The sequence below is a fragment of the Malus domestica genome, chromosome 16, assembly GCF_042453785.1.
Source record: "Malus domestica chromosome 16, GDT2T_hap1".
In the NCBI taxonomy this organism is placed as follows: domain Eukaryota; kingdom Viridiplantae; phylum Streptophyta; class Magnoliopsida; order Rosales; family Rosaceae; genus Malus; species Malus domestica.
The window spans coordinates 20,974,738-20,996,697 of NC_091676.1; the positions used below are offsets into that span (position 1 = coordinate 20,974,738).

A 21,960-nucleotide genomic window follows, 5' to 3' on the forward strand; every position below is an offset into this window, starting at 1 on the left:
CTCTGTATGTCTGCCTTGCTATGGAAGGTGAAGGTAGACCATTATAGGAAGTTCTTTGATACCTGTAGAGGTACTATTCTTTCACTCGTGTCGGCAACCAATGCGTGATTGATCAGTATGGCTTCACGTGCTTTCTTCTTTATCAGAAATCTTCGACAAATTATCCGTAATTTCCGCCAAGCTGAGTGTGCATGTGACAGGTGTTGACGCAGCTGAAAAAGACTGGCGCCTCTTCGATAACTGGGATCGGCGCTTCGACAAATTACCCGTGATTTCCGCAAAGCTGAGTTTGCGTGCAATGGGTGCTGACGTGTCTGGAAAAGACTGGCATCTCTTCGATATCTGGGATCGGCGCTTTGACAAATTACCCGTGATTTCCGCAAAGTTGAGTTTGCGTGTGACGGGTGCTGACGCGTCTGGAAAAGCAAGATACCTCTCCAATTTCTAAGCTTGCCTCTTCGATTTTTTGAATTGGCCTCTTCGAATTCTGAGCTCGCCTCTTCGATCTCTGAAATCCCGTCGAATGCTGATTTTATAGAGGCATGCAGTTTGTTTCAAAGCACACTTGAATTTTTTGCTTATGGAAAACTCCCTTCTTGCACTTCTAAGATCTTGATTTGTCCGATCTCTTCTTTCTTCAACACTTTGAAAATGTCTGGACCCTCCGACCGTCGTTTTGACTTGAATCTTGGTGAAGAGGTAGTCCCGCCTTCTCCAGACAACATATGGCACACATCCTTCATATCCCCTACTGGTCCTCTTACCGTTGGGGATTCAGTGGTGAAGAATGATATGACCGCTGCAGTGGTGGCCCGGAACCTTGTCACTCCCAGAGATAACAGACTACTTTCCAAACGGTCTAATGAGTTGGCTGTTAAGGATTCTCTGGCTCTCAGTGTGCAGTGTGCAGGTTCTGTGTCTAATATGGCCCAACGTCTATTTGCTCGAACCCGTCAAGTTGAATCATTGGCGGCGGAAGTGATGAGTCTCAAACAGGAGATTAGAGGGCTCAAGCAGGAGAATAAACAGTTGCATAAGCTCGCACATAGCTATGTGACAAACATGAAGAGGAAGATTAACCAGATGCAGGAATCTGATGGTCAGATTTTACTTGATCATCAGAGGTTTGTGGGTTTGTTCCAGCAGCATTTGCCTTCCTTTTCTGGGGCTGTCCCGCGTAATGAAGCTCCTGATGATCAACATTCGGCTCCTCTTCTTCCTGGAGTTTCACCGAGTGATAAGGCGCCACCTGATCATCCTTGAAGATCCCCTCCTATAAATTTGATTTGACTCTTTTTTTTTTTTTTTTTTTTTTTTTTTTTGTACTAATGTAAAATGTACATTTTTTTGTAAATTTTCAAAGAAATCAATAGATGAGCCTTATTTCATTCTTTGTGTGTGTGTGTGTGTGTGTATTTAGTGCCAAAAGCATAAAGAATTTTTATTTTTTATTTTAATTATTATTTTTTTATTTATTTATTTTTATTTTTATTATTATTTTTTATTATTATTTTTTTTTTTTTTTTTGCAGATGGTACCTGATGCACCATCCATTTATTTTGTGTGTATATATATATATATATATATAAATTTTTTTTTTCCTTTAATCATGGTGCACCCATTTTCTTCACATGGTGCCAGACGCACCAAAGATCAAAATTTTTTATTTTTTATTTATTTTTATTTTTATTTTTATTTTTTATATTTTTATATTTATTATTATTATTATTATTTTTTATATATATATATATATTTTTTGCCTTTAATTATGGTGCCAGATGCTCCCCTCCCCTTTTTTTTTTCATATGGTGCCAGACGCACCATGCATTTTTATTATTTTATTGTTTTATTTTATTTTATTTTTTTCTTTAATCATGGTGCAGTGTTCCACCATATATTTTTTTATTATTATTTTTTTGTATAAATTTGGATGACGGGATGGGGAATTTGCAGGGAGCGGAGCAAGGAGGCCGAGAAGGTGGTGCTTCGAGCTTCACGACCGGCTAGTCGTTTGACGGCGGTCTTTGAAGTTGTTGGCAGCTGCGAGGCAAGAGACAGAGGAGGAGGGGTTGTACATGCCGCTGAAGCTGATGGGCAGAAAGAGAAAGTGAGCACAGCCACCGAGCACAGTTACGGAGCACAACCACCGAGCACAGCCAACAGACCCCACCTCGTTAATTCCCAGGGCTCCCCCAAAGACAAACTTGCTCCACGCCGCCGTCCTAGTCTTTCCTCTCTGCCTAAAGAGAGCGCCGTCAACCTTCAATCATCGCAACCATTATTCTCGAGCTCTTCGACTCTCTAAAGTACTCATCTGCCTCATCCGGCTTCCCCTGCTTCAAACAACCACGCATCATCACGTGTAGAGTGACACGATCACCTCCAAATCCTCTCAGAGTCATTTGATCATACACCTCTCGTGTTTCCCCAATCATATTTCTCCTAACCAATTCTTTTGGCGCAGTCCACCAAGTGATCGACAAATACTCCTGGAACCTGGCCCGAATCACCGAAAACGTACTGGTTAAGCAACATCTTAGCATGCTCGTGAGTATTTGGAGAGCCCATCAAAATGTGAAGCAACACACAGACAGCATCGACACCTCTGACAAGGCCTCGCTCCCTCTCAGCCCATTTGAAGTATTTAATTGTCGAATATGACTTACTTTTGTGGCTAAGAAGAGTGCTAATCACACTGGTTTGTGTTAATTTGGAGTCTTGTGAAATTGGGGTGGCGGCGTTGCTGAGCTTGGACAGATCCTGATCGTTGGGTGCGGCAACAGCACCACCGTTCTGGGGCATCGTCGAAGTCTCCGGGTTCCGATTCGCCGAGTTCAAATGTTGTTCAATAGTTTTGTTCTGATGACTACGATCACCCCCGCCAAATTCACATGAACCAATTGAGAGCTGCAGCTGAGTGGAATGGTTTTCTCCTTTCTTAGACGAAACAGATACTTCATTGATAGGAATATTAATAGACGTGGTTGCCAGTTGAAGATCCAAATTGTAATGTGCATTACTACTATTCTTCTTGGACAATGTAGCTTGATAATGATCAGCGTGATCAGGAGGGTTTATTAAGATTAATTTGGTGTACTTAGTTGGACTTGGATGTGGTAGTACCAAATTATTAGATGAAGGCCAAGTGGATGGAGCCTTGCTGAATTGTTGTCACTGCAGGATGGACTAGGACTTGAAGCCGTTCGTGACAGGCATGCTGCCGGTTGCAGCGTTTGTAAACGAGGTAGGGACGACTACCGGTAGTACTTGCAGGTTTGTTGCTTCCGTGGCCTTGGCGAGCATGGTAAATATTAGCACAGTGAGGAACCTTGGACGGGGGTCTCTGAAACGGCACCGTTGACGGGGATGGCTGGGGCGGCATTTGACGGAGGCAACGGTCAACGGGAGTGGAGGACAGCATGGGAAATCTTGGGGTGGACCCGGAAGCAGCACTGAAGTAGTTATTTGACGACGAGGAGTTGCCAGAGGACGACGTCGTTGAGGCGGCGGAGGCCAACGAAGTTGAAGGAGATGAAATGCTTTTGGGTGTCCTGGCGGTGGGGATGAGTGAGAGGAATGCTCTGATCTTCATATTAGCGGAAGAGGCTGCTCTGCCGTATTCCTCGATGAGATTAACGAGATCCTCATCGGACTTGATGGACACGAGGGCGTCGAGATCTTCGGTGGGTAGTTGACAGCGGAGACTAACTGCCGTCACGGATGGCCCACACAACTCAGTCAGCTTGGACGACAGCTCAGAAAAAGAAATAGAGCGGGGAACGGCGAAGATTTTACCGCCGTAGCTGCAGAGGAATTTGATGGTGGTGACCATGGTGAGGTCAAGCGAGGGTCCGACCATGATTTTAATACTAGGGTTTTGATTCGACTACTAACTAGGAGATGAGGATAGCTTCGGGGAGAGAGAGTGATTAGAAGATGGGGCTGGAGTTGTGTGCTCTGCTGGGCTGCACTGTGGGCCGAGGAGAAATGAGGAAGAAGACAAGCTGGAGTTTGGGCCCGTTGTGGCTTGAGCCCTTTTGCTGCTGGGCCGAGACACTAATGAGGATGGGTTGCTGACGAGGGCCCGGCTTTCAAGCTACGCATATATACACACACACATATATATATATATAATACTTGTGTATTCCTTTTCTTCTTCTTCTCTCTTTTTTTTTTTTTTTTTTTTTTTTGTAAATACATAAACATATGTATTCATCATTTTTTTTTATAATAAAATTGACTTTCTTTAATAAAACATTTATTTATATTTTGATGTGACTGAACTCGAAATTTTGGGAATATTCAAGCTGCCTACGTACCCCTCCAAAGAAGAGATCAAGTCGTAACGTAGTTCAAATACATACATATATTTTTTTGGTATTTTCTTTTTTTGTGCCGTTTGCAGTTTCAGTTCGTGTAGGCAAGGAGCGTTGGTGTTGCCTTTTATGCTCGTGCAGACCAGGAGCTTAGTGCGATGCAGTTTAGGCTCGTGCAGGCGAGGAGCCTTGTGTCCTACAGTTTAGGCTCATGCGGACAAGGAGCTTTGTTGGTTCGTCAAGTGATCTGAGAGAGTCGTTCCTCGTAATCTTCATAGCAAGGAGCCTTGACTGAGTAGTTGAAGAAGTCTTCTGGGAAGATGTCACGCATCGTGATGGGGATGGATGATCTTCGTGTCAAAGTTTCATTATCTCCAACACTTTCACATTGTTCTGGAGGTGAACATGAGCTGTTTTGCCCCTTTTCCCATTGGTGAGCTTGTGGAGAAGACATATGCTTCTTGTGCAATTTCTTCGGAGTGACATAAGTCCATCCTTCAACTTCACTCGGCTTGACTGGCATGTTTTTGGAGCATGCCCCTAGCGATTAAGGTGAAGATTTTGAGTTGACAGAGCCGGAAGTGATGTCTTCTTCCAGGATTTCGTCTTCTTTGTCTTCTTCGACCTTCTCTTCAGTGCGGTCCTCTTGGGTTTGTTGCCGTGAAGGTTGGCCAGTGTAGATGATGGTGCGCCTCCTTACCTTCAGTGGTCCTTTTGTGTCGACTTCCAAAGTTGCTTGGCGCTTCATCCTTGAAGGAATCAAGCTTTGAACATCGTCTTTTCTTGCTAGATTGTCGAGTTTTTCTCCCTTTGACATTGTCTTCCTGTTTCTAGAAGGCTTCTTAGTTTCTTCAAGTCTGTCCAAAGCCGATCGTTGTGGAGGAAATCTAGCAGTGACGCTTTGTTTCTTGGGTTTTGATAACCTTTCAAAGACAGATCTTTGCGATGTTGGCGTCTCAAGCCTTTTGAAGACGGAAGTTTGGTCTCGACCACTGATGCCATCAAGTGCCGAAATTCTAGGTTTTGAATAATTCAACCTTTCGAAGACTGAAGTTCGAGGGGCGGGTTTAGGCTCCTCTTTTGGCCTTGTGGCTTGTGGTCTTGGCTTCCTCATTTTTTTGTAGGTCGCCGATGTCCACCCTTTCTTATCACCAGTAGCTGCATCTTGGTTGCTTGCCCCCGGTGATGGTTGTGTAGGAGGTGTCTTGTGACTTGAACATTGACGGGAATGGTCATGCATGCTTCGGAGAGGCACATGATCAAGTGATCCAAACACAATAGTAGTAGTGTGTGCCGCAACCGTGTCTTCGAGGTCAAGCTCGATTTTCCCTTGTTGTGCTAGCTTCAGGATGAGATCTTTCAGTACGAAGCACTTTTCCGTTGGATGGTTGATGAAGCGGTGGAATTTACAGTATCTTGGACTGTCGGTATGATTTATCTCTTCCGGCCGTCTGCACTCAGGCAAATCGATCACCTTCTTGTCTAACAGGTCGTCCAACATGGCAACCACATCAGAGTCGGGGAATGGATAAGTTTCTCCTCAAGCTCCTTCAAAGTGCGTCTACGCATCTCTTGATCACGAAAAGCTTCGGTTTGAATCGCCTTGCCTCGTGTGGAGATTTTGACGGGAGCTGTGTCGACCGTCATTGCTTCCTTGGTGGATTTCCACGCAGTCTTCTCCACTTTTGTCTCAAGAACTTTGTCGTTCTTGTAGTTGGCAATCGGTTCCTTCTTCCCATGATGGGCGATGCTCAACTCCATGTCATGGGCGCGGGTGGCTAGCTCTTCGAAGGTCCGTGGTTTGATGCCTTGAAGGATGTATTGCAAACCCCATTGCATGTCTTGGATGCACATGTCGATTGAAGAGGTTTCCAAAAGCCTGTCTTTACAATCAAGGCTTAGAGTGCGCCATCTGTTGATATAGTCAATGACCGGCTCATCTTTCCATTGCTTTGTGCTCGTTAGCTCTAGCATGCTCATAGTGCGGCGAGTGCTGTAGAAGCGGTTGAGGAATTCCCGCTCCAATTGCTCCCAGCTGTTAATGGACTCAGGCTCTAGGTCCGTGTACCACTCAAAGGCGTTTCCTTTCAGCGAGCGCACAAACTGCTTGGCGAGGTAGTCTCCATCCGTCCCCGCATTGTTGCAAGTTTCGACGAAATGCGCAACGTGCTGCTTTGGGTTTCCTTTTCCATCAAACTGCATGAACTTTGGTGGTTGATATCCCCTCGGCATCTTTAGGGCATCAATCTTCTTTGAATAAGGCTTTGAGTACAACCCGGATGTATTTGAGCTCCCTTCGTACTGTGCCTTGACGGTGCTGGCGATCATCTCCAGCAGTTGCTGGATAGAAAGAGATCCCAACAGTGCCGCTGCTTGGTCTGGCTCCGGCTTCACATCGATATTCTCCACTGGAGGCTCCTCTTCTAGGTTAGGGTTATCGCCGTCCTATGGCTCCAGTCGGCTGACGAGTGCAGCGATTTGCAAGTCTTTTTCTTCCACAGTTCGGGTTAGCCTTGCGATTGCTTCATTCATTTGAGCCAGCTACTCATCGATTGAAGTTGCTCCAATGGTCATGACTTGCATGGCTGAACTGCCGCTCGAATCGGCATCGGAAAGCATGGATTCGAAGTATTTCCTTGGACTTTCGCCCCTTGGTGCCTTTGGTGAGGCTAAGGTGATCAAAGGCTCGTGCCTTGGGTGCTCTTGTTCCCTTGGCAGAGTTGATGCAGAGGTGAAAGAGGCGGCAGAAGTAGCTTTTCCCTTGCTTCGAGTCGTGATGCCTAAAGTGACACATTTTACGACGAGGACGCTCTTGTTCTTTGCGCCAGTTGCGGGAACAGTTTGAGTCTTCCTTGAAGCCATTAATTTTGGAAGTGTGCTCGAATTTCTTGAACGGAGAAAGAGATGAGAGGTAGAGATTGTCCCACTGGGCGTGCCAATTTGTGAACACGGAAAATTCCTGAAACGAAAACGACAAGAACAACGTGCACAAACAAAATATTTGTATTTGATGATTTTGGGTTACAATCTCTCTTAAATTTGATCCTCTGATTCAATCTCCGTAAGGTGTGTATTTGTGGATGTGCCATTAATCCAAAGGGCTGTTGGGCTTGATCTAAGGATGAACGTTCTTCAAGGGCCGTGGACTTGATCTTGAAGGTGGATTTAAGCGGATCTTCCAAGGGGCTTTTGAGCTTGATCTTTGAAGAACAGTGATGAACGGATCTCCAAGGGCTTTTGGGCTTGATCTTGAAGAACGGTTGGATGTGTGGATTTGTTGATGTTTGTTGATCCAAGGGGCCGTCGGGGCTTGATCTTAGAAGAACGATGAATGAAGAATGAAGAACACTTTCTTCAAGGGCCGTCGGGGCTTGATCTTGAAGGTGGATGATTGTTGATCCAAGGGGCCGTCGGGGCTTGATCTTGGAAGAATGATGAACGAAGAACGAAGAACACTTTCTTCAAGGGCCGTCGGGGCTTGATCTTGAATTGGTGGATGATTGTTGATCCAAAGGGCCGTTGGGGGTTGATCTTAGGATGAACGATGAACGAAGATCGAAGATCGAAGAGAGCTTTCTTGATTCTTCGGGAACCTGGATACTTGAGAGCTTTGGAGTTTCAGAGTTTCAGAGCTTCAAGAATTTTGCCTAATGATTTTGGTTCCTTCAATATGAATTCCCCCCATAAATGAATGAAATGGGCTTGTATTTATAGAAATTTCCAAGGCCTAATTTTGAATATAATATCCCAGATGAAATAAGTCGTTTCTGCCAGGTGTTGACACGTGTCCTGTTTGATGACTTTTCCAACTTATTTTGATTTTTTGTTTAGACACACGCTACGTGTAAAATTTATGTAATACATGAGCGTTGAAACTTTGATTTATCGGTCAACATTTATTTACCGAAATTTCGATGTCTACAGTACGATCTATAGAGAAATAAGTGTGGGGGAAGGATTTGTTCTTTTGAATCCGGTGAAGTTTAGTGCTTATGTTTTATGTTTAAAAAAAAGAAAAAAAAAGAGAAAAATGTTGAAAAAGAAATAGAAAAGAAAGAAGAAGAAAAAAATGAGAAAAGGGAAAAAAAGAGGTTGAAAAGAAGTGAGAATGAGTTCCTAAGTGTTGGTTGTTGAAGAAGGGTCCAAAAATGTGAATCTAACCCTAAAGTTGTACGAATCTCCCCTTTGTGTTTAAAGTTAGATGCTACAATCAAAAGTTGAATTCTAAGTGTTGATTTCATTACTTTACTTACTATCACTTTAAGAACCTTTGTTCATCCTTGACCTTTCTTTGTTAGCCAATACCTCAGCCCTATTACAACATTAGACTTTTATCTTGATTGTTATGTTATTCAATATGTGGAGTTTGAAATTGGTATGAGCATATGGAATCCCTGGTTCTCGCTTCTAAGTAGTGGCATTCCGTTCATGAGATCATATACATGTTTGTATTAATAATTCCAGAAAATGCCTTCTTGGTTATAACATATGTGAGTGCTAGTCTATATGTTTACATCAATCTTCTCACATATACTTAGTATAGGGAGTGTAGTAAGAAAATCTGTGTGAAAATAGAGAGTAAATCCGGTGAGGAATTGAGTGAAATCTCTAAGGCATGTTACTACTTTCAAATGTTGTTTTAATTGATTAAATGTGAGCTAGTGAGTGGTTACTGTGGTTAAGTATAAGCTCAAGAGTAAAGATGCCTAAAATCTATGTGAGTGGTTACTGTGGTTACTTTGTTAGCCACTTTATCCTTACCTAGCCTAGAATATGACTATCTATACCCTTGTTCTTATAGAATAGTGGAGCATGACTTAGAGGGAATTCCTTTTGATCAACATTTTTCACAAAACAGGTGTGGGGGAAGGATATTTTCAATGAAAGAAAAGAAAAAAAAGAAAAAAAACATGAAAAAGAAAAGAAAAATAAGAAAAACATTGAGAAAAGAAAGGAAAAGAGTTGAGAAATAAGTGAGAATGAACTCACAAGTATTGGTTGTTGAAGGAAGGGTCCAAAAGTTTGAATTTGGCCCTAAGTGTTTTGTGAATCTCCCTTGTGTTTAAAGTTGGTTGCTGCATTCAAAAGTGAATTCTAAATGTCAATTTCATTATTTTTGCTTACTATTGCTTTAAAAACCTTTGTTTATCTTTAACCTTTCTTTGTTAGCCAATACCCCTAGCCCCGTTACAACCCTTAGATTTCAATCTTGATGGTTGTGTATTCAATAATGTGGAGGTTGGGATTGGTATGAGCATATGGAATCTCTGGTTCTTACTTATGAGTAGTGGCATTCCGTTCATGAGATCATATCTATACATACATTACTAATTCCAGAAAATGCCTTCTTTGATTATAACATATGTGAGTGTTAGTCTACATGTTTACATCAATCTTCTCACATATACCTGGTATAGGGAGTGTAGTCAGAAAATCTGTGTGAAAATAGAGAGTATATCCAGTGAGAGGGAATTCTATAAGGCATGTTAGTACATTCAAAACATTGTTTTAATTGATTGAATGCGAGCTAGTGAGTTGTGACTGTGATTAAGTGTGTGCTCGAGGGTAAGGATAACTAAAATCTGTGGGAGTAGTGATTTTTAACATGTCATGTTTCATTGAAAATCTCTGAGGTGAATGTTGGAAGGTCTAGGTTATGTTTTGTTTCGTTTTGCTCGAGGACTAGCAAAAGCTAAGTGTGAGGGAATTTGATAGGAGCATATTTATGAGACTTAGTTGGCTTGTTTTCTTGCATTTTCATAGTTAGTTTCTGTTTATTATAGTGATTTAAGCTATTTTCGTGTGTTTGTAGGTCCAAATGACAAAGTTAGCAAGAAAGTGCATTTGGAGCATTTTAGAGCAGTTTTGGGCTGGAATGGATAGCTTACATATGGAGCACAAGGAATGGACGGATTTGAAGTTCAAGAGAGCCTAGGAATGTGCTAAAGAGTTAAAGAAATTAATTCAAGACATTAAAGATAGGGAATCAGCTCAAAAAAGGAGACATTATCCAAACTGCCTTATCTTATCCAAAACCTTATCCAAACTAACCTTATCTTATCTTATCATATCCTAATCTTATCATACCTTAATTCCAGTTGTAAGGGGGGGATTATTTTCAGACTTGGACACATAAAAATATGATTCTAGAAGCCTTATCTCCTCTCCTAAAAATCTGGCGCCTGGACCCTTTCTAGAATGTCTAGAATTTGCCGTAGGTTCTTAGTCCCTTTCCTCCTTGGTTTTTGCCAAACCCTAGTCCTTTTCCTTCAAGAATTGTGTCAAAAATTATCTTTCTCATCTCAGTTTTTATGCCGAGTTCCCTAGGTTTATATATACATATTTTCTGCAGCACAATTGACACACCACTCCCATATATTTCTACCCACCATTCACCACAGTTTCGCACCATACACACTCATATACATACATCCCTTTAGTGCCGCAACTTTGCAAGGAGAAAGGAGAGGAGACCCCTGGAGCCGTGCTTGCCATTCAAGACGTTGGATTGTTGGAGCGTTTCTAGGTGTATTCTATCTTTGTTTTCAATGTTTAAATTTAATTGTCTTTGTTTAATTGCGAACATGAGGAACTAATTTCATTATAGTTAGAGGAGAATTCAAAGCCATGAACATATATTGCATATGAATTGATTACTTTCAGTTATAATTTCATGAATCGTGAACGCAATTTGCTTAACTGTTTAATTTAGAACTTGTTCTTGTGTGTTGATTAAGGATGCATACTTAGTTTGCATGCATGAATTTGATGCTAAAATATAAGGGAGTTTCACCTAATAGTTATGAACTTATATTTATAAGTAATGGAGGTCACTGGTCATGATCATGTTAAGTGAATTCCTGGCAGGAGTATTATGTTGTTCATAGTTACGAATGCCTTGTCAATGCTTATGATTTTCATAGAGCTTAACGATTTTTTATATGTATCTCTATCATGTTGTTCGTGTAGGGAACTTGGTAAGAATAATTTGGTTGCGATGCGATGTCCAATTCAATGAACTTAGGAAAATCTGAGGGTTAATTAGTGCTGTTCACGGTTAATCTGGGGCGTTGTCATTCATGGTTTATAGGAAGAGTAACTGGAAATTGATTCGTATGCGTATCTATCATGTGTGGAGAATGACCTTCTAGCTAGCCTTTCACCTTTAAAAACACCCAATTTCGTGTCTAACCTGTTTAGTTTATGCAATCTGTTTATTTTAATTAATTTCGTCCAAATCATTCTCCCCTTTAATTAAGTGTGTTAGATTAGTTAGAAACTGTTCAAATCTGTCCAATTTAGTGTTTTGAGTCTTACTAGTCATAATTTCGTCCAAATAACTCCCTATAGTCTGTTTTGAGTCTGTTTGCTAGTATTGTGCTATTTAGAGTCTGTTTAGTGTGTTTTGAGTCATAAGAGTCTAGTTTTATGTTTTTGAGTCTAGTTTAGTGTTTTCAAGCCTAGTTAAGTGTTTTTGAGTTTAATTTATGTAGATTAGCAGCTCATTTAATCCCCGGCCTAAAATGATCCCTACTTTCATATACTACAATCATAGGGTTTTAATTTGAGTGCTAGTTTAATTTCACATCAGCTGTGTTCTTGTTGAAGTGTGATTGAGCATATTGATGTGTTATAATTCTGAGCACGAAGCTCTACTCATGTTGATTTTTGGTTAATTGATGAAGTTTGAGCACAAAGCTTATTACAATCTATGAAAATCCTAAAATTGATAATTCTTGGGCACGAAGCTTTGTCATTTCTGTTCAACGATTAAACGAATTTGTTAGCACAAAGCTTTTTGAAGGTTTTTCTGTGAGCACGAAGCTCTATATTTGTGAACATGGTTGATTGTGTTGGTTGATATGGCGTTTACACCACTCAAGATTGAGGGTTTACTTGACATGCTTACTATTCGCTTACAAGATGATAATTTTGGCAAATAGTCATTTCAATTCCAATCTATGTTAGAAGGATATGATCTATTTGACTACTTTGATGGTACGAATGCGTGCCCTCCTAACTATGTGTTATCTTTGAAGCATAGGATTACAAAGTAAATTGTTGTTGCTTATCGTGCATGGATCAAAACTGATAAAGCTTTGATTAGTCTCTTGATTGCTACTTTGGGAGATGAACTTATTGAGTATATTGTTGGGAGTAAGATAGCTCATGAAGCTTGGACAAATTTATGTGATCGATATGTAACTGTCTTTCAAGCTCGGATCAATCATCTAAAGATCGAATTGTATACAATCAAGAAGGAGCAGACACTATTGAGAAGTATCTTCTTAAGCTCAAACATTTAAAGGATCATGTTGATGCACAAAATCAGTGAAGACTTTGGAACAATGTAAAGTGTCAAGTTTGTGACCTTCCCTCAGTTGCTCCAGTCACCTAGTGATGATAATGTGTAAAGAGGTAGAGATAGGGAAGCAAACACAAGATGTACGTGGTTCGCCCTAAGTCTGGTTACGTTTACAAAGTATATGAGTTCTTATTAATAGTGAAGGGTTTACACAAATACATAGGTTTAAGCATAATTATCATTAGTGGGTTCTAATGACTGATTTAAGCATAATAATGACATTAGGGATTAATTGTAGGAGAATGGTATCCTTTTATAGTTGAGGAAAGTCTTTAGCTTTTGTTCGCGGTCAATGTAGGACTCGATGAGCTTTATTATGACATTGACATGTGTCATGTTATGATTAGCCTCCTAGTTGGAGAGAAACTCTTGTGCTTTGGCAATAGTGCCTCAGCATGAACCCCTCAGTGGGTCATTGAAGGTATGACATTGACTGGTGCTCGGTAGTTTCGGGATTAGTCAAGTATGGTACAAACAGATCAATTACTTGCTGCAAGAGAAATTGTCTCCAGTAATGATCTCATTGTTACTGCACTAGCTGGTCTACCTGCTGAATATAACATGATTCACACAGTGATTGTAGTAAGAGAATCTCATATCACTCTAAAGGAATTTTGTGCACAGTTGCTCAGTGCTGAGAAGACTGTTGAAGACTCTCAAAGTTCTACTCTATTTCCAATGTCTGGCATGTATTGTTAAGGAGAATCTTCCAATGCAAGGGGCAATAGACAATTTTACCAAGGAGAGACTTCGACTATTGGAGTAAATGGACAATTTTATCATGAGGAGTCTTCCAATCAAACTGGTGTGCAGTTCAATGGTAGTACTGGATTTATAGGTCAATTTCAGAGGTCTAATGGCAACAATTTCAATCAAAGCAATGGCAACAATGGAGGGAACAATACTAACCAAGGCAATGGTGGAAATCAGTCCAATTCTAACAGGAATTATGGAGGTTTTAATGACAGTTTCAATGGTCCTAGGTACAATTCTAGACCAAGGTTTAATGGAGGAAACATAAACGATGGAGGTTTTTCAAGTTCTTCTGGAAACTTTCACTTCAAATGAGGTTCATCTTGGAACTAATTAGAGTGGGAATTCAAGGCAAAAATCTACCATCATACCAGAATGCCAGATTTGTGGTAAAAAAATGTCATACAGCCCTAAACTGTTATTACATAAATGAACAACCATCTGCATCTACTTCTAATATTCCAGAGTGTCAAATCTATGGTAAAAAATGTCACACTGCATTGAATTGCGTCCGCAGAAACAACTATGCTTTTCAAGGTGCAAATCTACCTCCATATCTCATTGCTATGATTGCCATCTTTTCTTCTGATTTCAATATAAACCAAGCTTGGATAATGGATGCTGGGACTAGGGGTGGGCGCGGTGCGGTTTCGAATGAAACCACAACCGAAATCGAAACATTTTGCGGTGCGGTTTTGAAGCCAAAACCAAAATAAAACCAAACCGTTCGGTTCGGTGCGGTGCGGTTTCAAACGGTTTCGGTTTGGTTTTTGAGAAAAAAATGTACAATTTAAAATATACACCTATTTATGCATAAGACGGTCTTATTTTCCTCGTATATTAATTAATGAATATGCAGTAAAATTGCAGCAAAACTGCATAAAAAACAGCAGCAAAAACTGCACAAAACTGCACCAAAACTGCACAAAACTGCACCCAAAAATAATGCAGCAAAACTGCATTAAAAAACAGCACCAAAACTGCACCAAAACAGCCCCAAAACTGCACCAAAAAACTGCACAAAACAGAACCAAAAATCTGCACCAAAAGTGCAGCTAACTTGTACCAAACTTGTACCAAAACTGCAACAAATGACAACTACTAAAATTGAGACAACATCCAATGCATCAAAGGATTTAAACTTTAAATCCTTATGCATCACATCTATTAAAATTGAACTTGATCACCAATCACAATACTTTACAATCCAATTGAAAGGTTAAGTTTGCCATAATACAAACTTATAAGTTATAACCTAGTTGAAAAGTTTAAAATATAAGTTATATAACATTTATTTATTATATGGTGCGGTTTCGGTTTCGGTGCGGTTTTGAAAACCCAAAACCGAAACCAAACCGTTTTGTGTGCCGCGGTTCGGTTTTGAAACCGAAACCGTTTCAAAACCGTAAAACCAAACTGTTTGGTGCGGTTTGATTCGATTCGTGTTTCGGTTTCGGTTTTCGATTCCAAGTGCCCACCCCTAGCTGGGACAACCTATCACATGACTGGAGATATGGCTGACTTGAGTATGATTACACCATTTGAGGGAGATCAAAATATTATAGTAGGGAATGGAGAATGTCTTCCAGTGAAAAATACTAGTTCAACCTCTATTAAAACTTCATCTAAACATCTACATCTTCTTACTATTTTACATGTGCCACATCTAGCTACTAGTTTATTATCTGTTTATACACTGTAGAGATAATAATTGTTATCCTTGATGAGTTTGGTTTCTGGGTGCAGGACAAGGCAACAAAGACCATTTTAATGAAATGAATGAGTAAGGGGGGTTTGTATCACATTCCAAAGTCACTGTTTTTCAACTACAATAAGCTACTTGAGTATTCACCTAAAGCTTTTATGGGGAAGGTTATGAAAGCTTCTCTATGGCATCAAAGACTAGGACACCTTAGTAATGAAATTCTACATAGTATGTTGTCTCATTCCAAAGTTTCATATACATTAGATGTGAAAAAACATGTGTGTAATTGTTGTCCCAAGTGGGAATAATACATATTTGAATACATAAGTTTCAGACATACAATTATCAAGTGAGTTAATGTCATCACAGAATCCTACTTATAATGAGTTATCTTCACGACATTTAGGTTATACAGATTATGAAATTGGTGCTTCAATACAAACCCCATAGCAACAAACTCCTTCTATGTCCACTTCTTCAGATTCTTTGTTACTTGTCCACAATCCAAACCAACCCGAGGTAATTCTAAACCTTGACTCTTCTAATGCCTCTCCTATCTTTGGTGATCATCATTCACAGTTTGTTACTTATGTGCATCCCATGCAAACTAGACTTAAGTCTGGTGTGATTTCTCGAAAAGATTATAGTTCATTTGTTGTTTCTACATCTACTCCTATTACTGGTGATTCTTCACTATATAATGATGTTGTTTTTAAGGGATACACTGCTATGCTTACTATTGTTGATTCTTCTAACCAATTTTTTTTAAACAAGCTATTCAACATTTTCATTGGAGGGATGCTATGAGTGAAGAATTTGCTGCCCTTCAAAAGCAAGGCACTTGGGAGTTGGTACCTTCACCCACTAATAGAAACATTATAGGCAGCAAATGGGTTTACAAAATTAAGAATGATCAAAATGGTAAGATTTCTCGATATAAAGCATGTTTGGTTGCTCAAGGTTATAGTCAAGAACACGATTTAGACTATGATGACATTTTCAGTCTTGTTGTAAGACAGAACACAGTTCGAGTTGTTCTTGCTCTTGCTGCAGCACACAAGTGGTCACTTAGGCAGATGGATGTTAAAAATGCATTTCTACATGATGATTTACAAAATGAGGTGTTTATGAAACAACCTCAGGGCTTTCAAGATTCCAGTAATCCCCATTATGTTTGTAAGCTTGTTAAGTCACTCTATGGACTTAAACAAACTCCTCGATCATGGAACTTTAAGTTTACCACTTATTTGCCTAACTTGGGATATGTAACGTCTGAATCAAATACCAATTTATTTGTGAAGACACAAGATCATGATGTTTTCTGTTACTCTATGTTGATGATATAATCATCACCAGTTCAAATTCTAATTTGGTTCAACAGGTTATTGATAATTTAACATTGTCTTTGATATGAAAGATATGAGTTGCTTGCTTACTTCTTGGCGCTTCAAATTACCTATAAACCAAATGGGGATTTGTTTTTTCATAGTCTAAGTATTTGAAGGATCTTATCAAGAAAGCTTCCATGGAATTATGCAAATATTTTCCAACACCTTGTAAGCCTTGCACTTAACTTCTTAAAGATTGGGGAGAACCTGTATCTGATCCAACACAATTTCGTAGCTTGGTTGGTGCATTGTAGTACCTTACATTCATCAGGCCTGATATCGCGTTTGCTGTCAATTATGCTTGCCAGTTCATGACACATCCTACTAATGCACATTTTGCTCTTGTAAAGAGAATAATGAGATATCTCCAAGGTACAATTGAGTGTGGTTTGACTTATTCAGCTTTTGGAACTATGGATTTGACTGCATATAGTGATGCAGATTAGGCATCAGACATTAATACTCGAGTGTCCACTATTGGCTATGTTTTTTTCTTGGGATTTAATCCAATGTCATGGCAGTCTAATAAGAAATGTAGCGTTTCTCGTAGTTCTACTGAAGCTGAGTATAAAGCTTTGGCTAATACTGCAGCAGATGTTGCTTGGATTCGGTTTATCTTGAAATACTTACAAGTGCTACTTCCTTTTCCTCCAGTTCTCCATTGTGATAATATATCCACTTTGGCTTTATGCTCTAATCCAATATTCTATACCAGGATCAAGCATTTGGATACAGACTTTCACTTTGTCCTTGAAAGAGTACAAAAGGGTGACTTACAGGTTGCCTACATCTCGACACATGATCATGTTGCTGATGTATTGACCAAGGAACTTCATGGTCCTTCCTTCTTACAACATTGTTCCAATCTCAAACTGGGGTTTCGTAGTGAGATTAGGAAATGAGGGATGGGGTATTAAGTCATATAGACATGTGGCATGATCTCAACTATACAAGTGTCATGATCTTGTGAGTCTAGTAAGTTAGGAGATTGCTTAATCATTAAGTTTCCTACAAACTATATATAATTGTTGAGCTATCCCTTTGTAACTAATTAATTTAGTTAAGTAATACAATTGATTTCTTTCTTCGATTTCTCTCTCTAAAACTCCATAACTTCTATGTTAAGCTTTCATAGTGTTGTTATCAATTAGAATGGTATGGGGACTTAAAAGATTGAAATACAGAAATGCATGTTAAATATACCAATAAATGGGGTAAAAAACGTGTAGATGGAAAGGGTAAATGAGTAAGAACGGATAAATGGGTAAATGGGTATACGGTTATGGTTAAATGGGTATGCGGTTATGGTTAAATGGGTACAGTTAATCACTTATAAATAGTCATGAGTATGAGTATAACCGTTTATGCAATTACCTAATGGGTAAACAATTATGAGGGTATGTACTTAAATAGTTATGGGTAAATGACTGTAGGTACTTGCCTGCCATAACCGTTGCCCATCCCAAATTAGGTCGAACCAAAATTCAACAAATCACAGATCTAACGATAAGGCTGACTTGGTAGTTAAAGTTTTTGTTTTTGTTTTTTTCTTTAATTTTTTTATTATTGGAGCACTGTCTTTGTCTTTGAAATATTCACATCAAGTAGTTGTGGCTTTTAGGTATTGGCTACCATCTCCCATTGATCCACAAAACTACAATTCCAGAGTCCCCAAATCCCTTGAATAAACAATTGTTAAGGCCAAATTAGTCACCAACTATTTATCTATTTCTATGCCAAGGGTAGCGCTACTCACACATCCATTTTTATTTCTCACACGTTTTTTTTTCCTTCAGTTTTTGGCCGCCGGATAATGAATTGAAAAAGATCAATTTCAAAAAAATTAATACGGGTGTGTGAGAAGTAAAAATAAGCGTTTGAATAACATTACCTCGACACTAATAGTCTAATATTGATTGGAATTTGGAAGCCACCCTTGAATACAATTATGTGAGTGAGTGAGATGCATATTACTCACTCACCTGAAATTTTCAAGTAAATATTGATTTTGTTATAGGCCTATTTGATTGAATGATCTAGGGTTTAGAGAGAGAGAGAGGGGTTCGGCAATATTGAGAGAGAATAGAGATTGATTTAATTGTGAGGTGTGTTTGATCACCCCATTGTGCCTTTATTTATAGTAGTAGGAAGGGTCAAACCTTTCCCTTTAGGATTACAATATTTAATAGGTAATCTAATCCTAATAGGAATATAAGATACTTTCCCAGATTCCCTAGGATTAACACAATCAGATTCATATTCTAAATATGACTGCAACACTCCCCCTTGAGTGTGTAAATACTCAACAAATGATCGCATCAGATCTTCAGCAGATAAGGTAGAATAATTGATAAAGTCATCGGCACAACTGGTGATCATGAGTCTCAAATTTAAGTGAAGTATGTATTTGTAGTAAAACTCACAAAACCTTGCTATGGTAAAACCCAAGGCATGGGGAAAACCCATAGACTAAGGAGAAAAGTGAGAAGTATGCATAATGTCTAAAACGGACGTCAAACTGGACAAAGGTAGTAAACTTAACGGAGTATGATCATCCTAGGATGGGTGCCCCATTAAATCCTCTTTAGGTAGCAAAACCCAATGGGAAAAAATGCTTCTAATTGTAGGAAAAAGAGCACATTAAGATCATGTGAGTATGCTTCTAGATACTCCCCCTGAGTTAGACATAACTTCTAAATAAGAGAACTACAAGCGATTCAACTCAGATAATTTACGCATACCGATTCCTTGGACGAGCTTCTGAAATGTAGACTTGGACAATGACTTGGTAAAAAGATCGGCCAAGTTGTCCTGGGAACGGATTTGCTTGACTTCAATGTTCTGATGCTGCTGCTGTTGGTGTGAGTAAAAGAACTTTGGCGCTATGTGATTGGTGTTGTCTCCCTTGATGTATCCCTTCTTCAGTTGCTCGATACATGCTGCATTGTCTTCAAAGATCGTCATAGAAAGGTCAACGACTGATGTAAGACCACTTCTCTCAACCAAAAGCACTCACGCGATGCTTAATGTAGGGCGAGAATCTCAGTATGGTTAGACGAAGTCGCAACTAGTGTTTGCTTGGTAGACCTCCAAGATATAACGATGTCTCTAACGGTAAAGACATAACCCGTTTGAGAACGTGCTCTATGTAGATCAGACAGATATCCAGCATCTGCATAACCAACAAGGCGAGAATCAATCGAGGTCCATAGAGGGCGGCAACACTTAGAGATTCGTGGGTATAGAACAAACCCAAATCTGTAGTACCTTTGAGGTAGCAGAAAATGTCTTTAACACCATTCCAGTATCTACGTGTGAGCGCATTACTGTATCTAGCCAATAGATTCACAGCGAAAGAGATGTCAGGTCTAGTGCACTAAGCCAAGTATAATAAAGCCCCAATTGCACTTAGGTAAGGAACTTCGGGTTCCAAAATCTCTTCCTCATCCTCCTTTAGACGGGAGGGATCTTGTTTAGCATCTAGAGTTCGAACGACCATAGGTGTACTCGAAGGCTTTGCTTTATCCTCATTAAAACATTGCAACACCTTTTGGGTGTAGTTTGATTGATGTACTAGGATTCCATCTGAACAATGCTTGATCTCCAGGCCGAGACAATATCGAGTTTTCCCAATATCCTTCATCTCAAATTCCGATTTCAAGTGTGTAGCAATTTCCTCAAGCTCTGCGGGAGTCCCAATGAGGTTCATGTCATCGACATAAACTGCAACGATTGCAAATCTGGAATGTGACTTCTTTATGAACACGCATGGGAATAGTTCATTGTTCACATAACCCTGACTTGTCAAATATTCACTCAGACGGTTATACCACATTCACCCGGATTGTTTTAATCCGTAGAATGACATCCTCAACCTAATTGAGAGAGTGTTCCGTGGTTTAGAACTATTTGAACCAGTCAATGAAAGTCCTTTTGGAACTTTCATATAAATTTTCGTATCTATATCCTCATAGAGATACGTGGTTACCATGTCCATAAGCTGCATATTCAGTTTTTCAGAAATTACCAAACTGATTAGGTAACAAAACGTTATAATGTCCATTACGGGGGAATATGTCTCCTCGTAATCAATCCCTGGGCGCTGAGAGAAACCTTGCACTATGAGGCGTGCTTTGTATCGCACTATTTCATTCTTCTCATTACGCTTCCTCATGAAAGCCCACTTGTAGCCAACGGGTTTCACGCGTGGTAGTGTAAGAACAATAGGTCCAAATACTTTACGTTTCGCAAGTGAATCGAGTTCGACCTGGATTGCTTATTTCTAGTTTGACCAATCGGTTCTACCTTGGCATTCATCGACGGAACGTGGTTTAATGCCATCGCTGAGCATGATGTCAGTAACTACTGAGTATGCGAATGCATCGTCGATGATTATCTTATTCCTATTCCAAACCTCATCCAATCTATGTAGTGGACCGAAATCTCCCGATTATCGGGAAGCCGTCATGTTTCATTTGAAGCATCACAGTAATCTAGAATAACCTCATACGTTAGAACGAATGAGTGAGTGATGGTTGGATTCAAACTAGGGTCATTAGTTGGAGCCATTTTCCTCTTCCGGGGTTGTGAATCCTTTGAACCAAGGGCTTCAGGGTCGGAGCAGATGATTGGCTAGCCGCCAATGTACCTTACCGCGTGGAGGGTGCGGCCTTCCCATCTTTGGGGACGGTCCAGCCTTTCCAAACGGGTTGTTAACGTACACAGGGTACATCTATCCTTGCAGGTGTGTTTGTAATGAGTATGTGTGATCTTGTCACCTTTGCTAGATCATTAAAAGCATCCAGCATGCTTTGAGCAATGCTCTGAAGATCTATAATTCGACGCACCTCAGTTTCAGACTAGGCAGTGTGGGGATCTAAATGAGACATAGTGGGAGCATACCACGACAATTCGCGGCATTCTACAGGAACGTTAGCATGTTTATCTCCCCCTAACGACGGGAAGATTGTCTCATCAAAGTGACAATCCGTAAAACGTGCAGTAAAAAGATCTCCTATCAAGGGTTCTAAGTAGCGAACAATTGATGGTGAATCATAACCGACATAAATTCCCATTTTTCTCTGAGGACCCATTTTGGTACGTAGCAGCGGCGCTATTGGCACATAAATGGCACACCCAAACACCCATAAATGTGAGATGTTAGGCTTATATCCAATGACCAACTGAAACTGTGAATGTGGTTAGGTAGCGATGGGCCTCAAGCGGACCAACATAGCTACGCGCAATATTGTATAGCCTCAAGCAAATACCGGCAATTTGGTTCTCATAACCAAAGTCCGAGCTATCAATTGAATGCACTTTATGAAAGCTTCTGTCATGCCATTTTGGGTGTGAACATGGGACACAGGATGTTCCATATTAATTCCTATTGACATGCAATAATCGTCAAAAGTCTGTGACGTAAACTCTTCA

General features: G+C 39.9%; 2 protein-coding genes across 2 annotated transcripts; both read right to left on the minus strand.

The window, feature by feature from the left end:
• Positions 1-1,775: 1,775 nt before the first annotated feature.
• LOC139193218 (RAF-like serine/threonine-protein kinase PRAF) lies at positions 1,776-4,078 on the minus strand. Its single transcript, XM_070816240.1, has one exon. It carries the CDS (start codon positions 3,857-3,859, stop codon positions 3,131-3,133), a length of 729 nt encoding a protein of 242 aa, XP_070672341.1. The 5' UTR covers positions 3,860-4,078; the 3' UTR covers positions 1,776-3,130.
• Positions 4,079-19,233: 15,155 nt separating this feature from the next.
• LOC139193050 (uncharacterized) lies at positions 19,234-21,259 on the minus strand. The gene is made up of 4 exons (XM_070816007.1): positions 21,176-21,259; positions 20,403-20,527; positions 19,615-19,859; positions 19,234-19,475 (listed from the first exon to the last, which is right to left on the minus strand). The coding sequence occupies exons 1-4, from the start codon at positions 21,257-21,259 to the stop codon at positions 19,234-19,236; spliced, it is 696 nt and encodes a 231-aa protein (XP_070672108.1).
• Between the last annotated feature and the right edge of the window lie 701 nt (positions 21,260-21,960).

What these genes read in the sequence shown, in the direction of transcription:
- LOC139193218 (XM_070816240.1), bottom strand. Translation starts at nt 3,859, where the DNA reads ATGGTCGGACCCTCGCTTGACCTCACCATGGTCACCACCATCAAATTC.
- LOC139193050 (XM_070816007.1), bottom strand. Translation starts at nt 21,259, where the DNA reads ATGTACCCTGTGTACGTTAACAACCCGTTTGGAAAGGCTGGACCGTCC. An exon ending in CGCACCCTCCACGCGGTAAG is followed by an intron (nt 20,528 to 21,175) that starts GTACATTGGCGG and finishes CTGAATATGCAG; the next exon opens with CTTATGGACATGGTAACCAC. An exon ending in GACATCGTTATATCTTGGAG is followed by an intron (nt 19,476 to 19,614) that starts GTCTACCAAGCA and finishes CGATCTTTGAAG; the next exon opens with ACAATGCAGCATGTATCGAG.